Source organism: Triticum aestivum, unplaced genomic scaffold (assembly GCF_018294505.1).
Source record: "Triticum aestivum cultivar Chinese Spring unplaced genomic scaffold, IWGSC CS RefSeq v2.1 scaffold122928, whole genome shotgun sequence".
Taxonomy (NCBI): Eukaryota; Viridiplantae; Streptophyta; class Magnoliopsida; order Poales; family Poaceae; genus Triticum; species Triticum aestivum.
Window position 1 is genome coordinate 11,484 of NW_025227919.1, and position 6,649 is coordinate 18,132.

At 42.7% G+C, this 6,649-nt stretch overlaps 1 protein-coding gene and 1 long non-coding RNA gene across 2 annotated transcripts in view; one reads left to right on the forward strand and one right to left on the reverse strand.

The window, feature by feature from the left end:
• Window positions 1–1,021, forward strand: part of LOC123172908 (uncharacterized) — a 5,303-nt gene extending 4,282 nt beyond the window's left edge. The window contains exon 3 of the long non-coding RNA XR_006485773.1: window positions 313–1,021. This is a non-coding gene — a long non-coding RNA (uncharacterized lncRNA). The remainder of the gene's footprint in view (window positions 1–312) is intronic.
• On the reverse strand, window positions 1,021–5,201 carry LOC123172907 (putative disease resistance protein RGA3). The gene is made up of 3 exons (XM_044589795.1): window positions 5,088–5,201; window positions 3,940–4,451; window positions 1,021–3,855 (listed from the first exon to the last, which is right to left on the reverse strand). The coding sequence occupies exons 1-3, from the start codon at window positions 5,199–5,201 to the stop codon at window positions 1,062–1,064; spliced, it is 3,420 nt and encodes a 1,139-aa protein (XP_044445730.1). The 3' UTR covers window positions 1,021–1,061.
• Between the last annotated feature and the right edge of the window lie 1,448 nt (window positions 5,202–6,649).

The window sequence follows — 6,649 nt, forward strand, 5'->3', positions numbered from 1 at the left end:
GGGAGGGGGCGGGATCCAGCCGAATCGCCCCGCCGCCACCCTCCTGGGAGCCGGCGCGGGCTTCGCCGGCCGCTCCTCGGTGGCAGCGAGGTGGGGAGCAAGGTGGGAGGGGGCGGCAGCGCTCGATCTAGGGTTCCCCCGCCGCCGCCAGGGAGGGAGAGGAGGAGGACGCGGAGGTGAGAAAGAAGATTCGCACTATAAATCTTCAAGCAATCTCTGTTACTATATATAATAAATTCACTGACTCTGATTTTGTTCAAAGTACATATATTCATTGACTGAATCTGCTGCTTACCGAAATATATATTGCAGAGATGCATAAATGCCTTCCAGAGTTACTCTTCTTTGAAGCTAGGAGTGTGCCTTTTGCGGAATGAAGACCGGACGCCGGTCGACGAAACAGAGCATGCAGCTGTCTCTGTTTCCAGTAACCAATGCCTGCCTTTTTTTCTCACTGATGAATGCTGGCTACACAGTAGCAAATTCAATCTCAATACTCTCAGGTAAAACGGACAACAATGACAAGGAGCATCTGCATGACTGAATAATCTCTCTGCCTGAAAAACACATGCCACACATTTCTCAGCTGGAGGACTGACGAATCAAGGTGTGAACTAGCTAGCTAGGTACTCTCTTCAAGATTTGCTTATACTACTGTCCCTTAAGTAAGGTAATCTACAGCAGACCTGACTGGAAACTCCAACATACTTGTCAGCTATTTGGTGAGCTACATCACGGAAATCTTCCATACAGTAACAGTGATTACTTGAGGGTTATTTAGTAGCATACATTGACATATATAGTTCACTGTATAATGATAAAGCTATGAACATAATCTGCTAGGAAAGCATTTCAATCAAGCACAAACAGGCATACTCCCAATCAAAGGCAAGCCAAGCATTTAGCAAAACGCCTGGGCTTTGCAGCAATGCAAAAAATAGCGCGCTACAACAAAATAGCGCCGACCTCAAAATATGCTATTAGCGTGCTATATCGCGCTATAGCGTGCTATTAGCGAGACATTGTACACCGATATATTTAGCGAGGCAATTCTCAATACGCTATAGCGTGCTATTAGCGACGCTATAGCGCGCTATTTTTTTCAGTGCTTTGCAGTGAATAGGCCTTCCTCCAGTGGCCGTCTCTCCAACTAAATTCCAGCAAATGCCTCCTTCTGAGGAGGATCTCTCCAAGTTTGCTTCAACCAAATCCCAGTAAGTGCCTCCTCCTGAGAAGGCCTCCTCCAACTTGGGGCAATCTGTAATACATAGTTCCTGGAGGGCTGGGAGCTGCTGCAGGAGCCCCTCCGGTAGTGTCTCTAGGGTTGGGCAGCACTCCATTCGCAGCTTCTTGAGTGCAGTGATTCCATGCATTCCATCTAGAAATGTTGCCAGTGCACTGCACCGATACACTTCGAGTTCTCTCATCTTTTTTATGTTCCCGAGAATTATTGGCATGGACACCAGCTTCTGACAACAACTGATGTGCAATATTTCAAGAGATGCAGGCAGCCTTGGTATTTCCACCAAATTTTCACATCCTATAATTTTAAGAACCTGGAGTCGAGGAAGCAGGACATTTTCGTCATCAGATATTGTTGATGGGAATGAACCAGTTAAGTTGGAACAACAAGACAAGTGTAGAAGTCGAAGATGATTGAGGTTTCTGAATTCTACTGCTGGCCATTGTATTATATTATTGATGCCTGTAATCCACATACTTTCAACAAAACCAAAATGGTTCCATATATTCCGTTGTATTTGGGACAGTTCATGTGAGAAAAGACAGTCACAATCTATTATATCCAGCTTCTTAATAAATCTGCAAGGTGTTCTGTTCATCTCCTCTTCAAAGCGCCCTACATTTTCCCTCAAAACTGTGAGTCTCACTAACACATCAGAGTCACCAAGCCTTGAGAAATGAAGGTCCATAGATAGACAACCAACAGGTTCAACTACAATGGAGCCTTTGCACTCAAGATTAGATTGCATAGACAGATTCATTAGATGGTGAAGGGGAATGTCTCTTGCGCTAACCACCTGTAGATCTTCAACCAAAGGGAGCGTCCTGGGCATGCTTGATAGCATTGGGCAATTATCAATAATTAGCTTCTTGAGCTGCGGCAATGATACAATTGCCACTTGTCCTGCCACCTCTTGGTGCCATCTCTCTAGCTCAGGCATGTCGGAAATTATCATGGTTTCCAATTTAGGAAAGAAGGGTGGCCGAGAAATACATGATTCCACATTGTCCATCTCATCATTAACAATACATATACTTGTCACGCTATGCAAACCATCCAAAGCCAAGTACCCAAGAGAGGGCAGCTGCCACAATGGTGGAAGATACTTGCAGTTCTCACATCCAGTCAGAGAAAGTTCACTAAGATGTTCTAACTGGGTACAGTTGTGCATCCATGATGAGAATTTGGGACCAGTATAATTAGATAACAGTAAAACTTCAAGCTTTTTGTGTGGACGAAGAGCCTCCAATATCCCTTCTGCAATATTATCGACTCCATATCCAAAATATGAGCCATAATGTCCATTTGTCCAATCGAGTGATAATCGCTTCAAATTATGCTTGTCAGACATATTGCCTTGTTTAGCATTTTCTGCACCATGCACTTTTCTCAGCTCAGTCAAAGAAAGAGCACCACATAGATTTAAATCTTTCAGTTGATCAATTCCACGACCTGTATCACTATCAATGACATAACTCGTCAACGTTTGTCGGGAATTCAACTGACTAATACCTTGCGGCATCTGCTCCAAACTATGACACCCAACAAGGAAGATGTGTCGAAGACTGCTCATATATCTCATCCCTTCTGGTAATTTCTTGAGTTCTCTACAACCAATGAGCTTCAATGTTTGCAAGCAATACAACATGGTGGTGGCTTCAGGCAATGCAGATATATCAGAATAAGAACAGTCTAAATAGCGAAGATGCTTCAAATTTGTCATTTGTGTTATGCTTGGGAACGTCTTCACTGCTCGTAAGGACATTAATTCTGACTTGGACTTTCTTAGTGGACGTTGATAGCCCAATTGGCGTTGGCTTAATATCGTGCGGGCTCCGGGAGCTAGAATTTTCATCATGACTTTAACATTAAAATAGTCATAATCAAGTGACAAATGTCGAACCTGATGCTGTAATGAACCAGCGTCTATGGATCCTTCCAAAATTCGTCGACGTGATGAAAATGATTGCAAGTGGAAGCAACCATTTCCGCTTACAGAGTCAGCAAGATCATGCATGAGATCATGCATCTTGCAAGTAGTTGGTCGGTGGATGAACCCATGTCGAAACTGAGAGAGACGATTCTTTTGAATCTCCACATCTTGGAGGAAACATCTTTGGACTAGCATATTGAAAATTTGTTGGCCTATTGTTTCTGATGCAGTAAAGTCATTTGCCATCCAAAGCTGGATTAACATGTTTGTATCCATCGGGCTATCCTTGGGGAAAATAGCACAGAATGAAAAACATAATTTTGCTTCTGATGACAAGTGATCATAGCTCAGCTGTAGAGCAGGTACAATCCCAGTTGCCAGGACGTCATTCTTCCAAACATCACTGTTCAAAATAGAAACCCACTGACTGTGATGCTTTGAATGAAGTAAAGTTGCCACTGTGTTGATAGCAAGAGGCAACCCCTTACACTTGTGTAAAATACTCTTAGCTATTGAGTTGAATTCCTCTGGTTTTTCCACTTCTCTACCAAATGCATTTTTGTGAAAAAGCTCCCATGATTGATCTTCATTTAGAAGTGACATCTGATGTGGTGGAAGTGTGCCCATCATAGAAGCAACTTGATCATTGCGGCTTGTCACAATTACAGCACTACCCGATCTAGAATGTGCGCACAACAATGATCTCATGTCATCCCACTTCCGTCGATCTTCATTCCAAACATCATCCAATACTAGGAGGTACCTTTTCTTGGCCAAAACTTTACTGAGTTCCTTCTGCAGTGCCTCCATCTGAGTCAAACCACACTTCTTCATGGTGGCCACTTCTATTATGGACCGGATGATTTCTTCAATAATGAACTTGTCAGAGACACATACCCACAAGACCAACTCAAAATGGTCCTTCACCCTTTGATCATTGTGAACAAGTTGGGCAAGGGTAGTTTTGCCAATTCCCCCCATGCCAACTATGGGGAGCACCATGATGCCACTATTACCAATGTTGCTATTATCAGACTGGTTGAGCAATATCTTCACCACTTGTTCCTTTTCATCTTGTCTGCCGACGATTTGTAATTCATTGACATGTGAGTGTGTTTGCGGCTGAACAATGGTTGGTGCCCCGGCATGTTGTAGGAAGTGAAAGTTATTCATCTCCACAACCAGTTCGTCTATCATTTCAAGGGCATCTTTCATCTTCCTGCTCATGGAGAGACGAAAAACAATCGGGCTGCTGGTGGTGAAGTAGCTCAGCATCTGCAATGAAAAACAATTATATCAAAATTAAAAGCCCGCCATTTTCCAAAATAAAACCTTAAACAAATTGTTAGCAAATAAACTAGCGTGACAAGTTTCAGGTTCAGGTTAGGCTTAGTGTCAGGTTTCAGTTTCGACAGTCTGTAGTTTTTTCTTCAGTTGTTTCAGTCAAGCCTGAGGACGCGGCATGTGCGATCCCGAGGCCGTAGCTCGCGGCAAGCGCACGCCCCTGATCGTGGGATGGCACGATCCAGTAGAGGGGGTCGTCCTCGATCCGTTTTTTCAGTTCATCCGTGAATAAAGCAAACAGAAAACGCAGCAGTTCAGTGCGCTGCACAAAAATCATCGTCGCTGTTGTCTCCTTCCACCTCTCGCCATTGACAGAGCTTCAAGCTTGAGGGTACCACAAATAAGTGAGAGGCGGAGAATGCACAGTTGCTAGTCATGTGGAATAGCAATCAGATGATTGAATAAATAATTCACCCACAAACAAAAAAAAGATTGAATAATAATTGGATGAATTTGTCGAGCGAATGCTGATATGTTGCATCATTTTTTGTGATTTTCATTCAAACTTTGTTTCAGTTCGTCTAGTTTGAGGAAGTGTGGGAAAAGAAGGAGCGGGCGAGGACAAACCTTGCGTGCCGTGGAGTAGGGGCGCATCTGTGCAGCACGGAGTCGCAACGCCTCGTAGCGGAAGTCGTCGAGAACGTCGTCGGCATGATAGGCGGCGGTCTTGAGGTCCGTCATCCAGCGGCGGATGACATGAATAGGTAATTAAGCAGGCAATTTGCAGACATGAATAGGGACAGCCGGACAGGGACAGGGCTAGGCTGTTGGTCAACTTTTTGGGTATGCGATAAAAATATTAAGCATGGGTACCTAGTATATATTCACGTGAACATGCAGCCATGCACGGGTGTCTCTCGTTCAATCACAGAACCAATATTAGATACTGTATCGTACGTGGTTTGCGAGATTATTTTCTTTGCAGTTCAAACGCGCGGTCAAGGAGTCCTAAAATATTGTGCGGCCAATGCATGTATACAGTTGCATGCCACCAGCCTGCTAGCTCCGGTAGAAAGATTCCTGCCACAGGAATAGTGCGACCAGGTCTGTCGAGGGCACAACTCGTTTCGTCTCGTCTCGTCGGTGAGTATCAAATCCCACATCTTCCTTTCTTTTCTTGCTATAGGTGGAATCAGTCATACCAAACAGTGCTAGGATGGGTCCAGGTTGAAATCTGTCGAACCTATTGATATGCTAATCAAATGCGTGCTATAGTACATGGTACAGATCTCAATGCGCCAGATTCTAGATGAACGGACTGATAAGCGGGTGCCTAGGCACCCGGGTTCTAAAAGGCCACTCTCTTTCAAAAATGCATTATCTTGTTTAGAGATTTTGCACCATTGTGATTTTTGAAGATCATTTTTTTTATGGCTTCCCACAGATTTTAAGAGATTCAACAAGAATTTTAGAGATTTCACGTGTTTCATTTCACGGCATCTAGTATTAAATGGATTGCACTTTCCTCCCTTAAATCTGATTTTGAAATCCACACACCAATATGGATGTGTATTTGGATCTCTTTTTTTCAAAATTATGTATTTTTTACATCATAATTTCAAAATCAACCTCTGAACATTACTACATCCGTCCTAGTTTAGTAGTCTCCTTTGTATTCTATGCCAAATTTTGACCTTAAATTTAACTAACATATATTCATGCATGTCACCAAAAATTATATTGTTGGATTCGTATTATGTTCAAATACGAATCCAATGATATAATTTTTTGTGGCATGCATTAACATTTTGTTAGTTAAATCTATACTCAAACTTTGACACAAAATACAAAAATGACTTACAAAATCAGGACGGAGGTAGTAGCATACATCTCTCACCAGGTAGGTGAGCATTGGGTTTGGGTTTTCTCGGGAGCGATGATTGATAGAGGACGCGAGTACCAATAAACTGACCAAATAAAATTACAACCTATTAAACTGAACTAAAGCTGCGACAAGTAATATGGATCGCAGAAAGTATTATTTTATATTTTAGCTTGTACTCACTCCTTTTTATGTCAAAAAAATATAAGGGTAGTTTATGAAAAGGTGGTCTCAATCTACGGCCCTACGAGTCTTAGGTTTTAAATTCTTAATTCTCATTTCTCAGCAATTAACTTATTATAAAAAA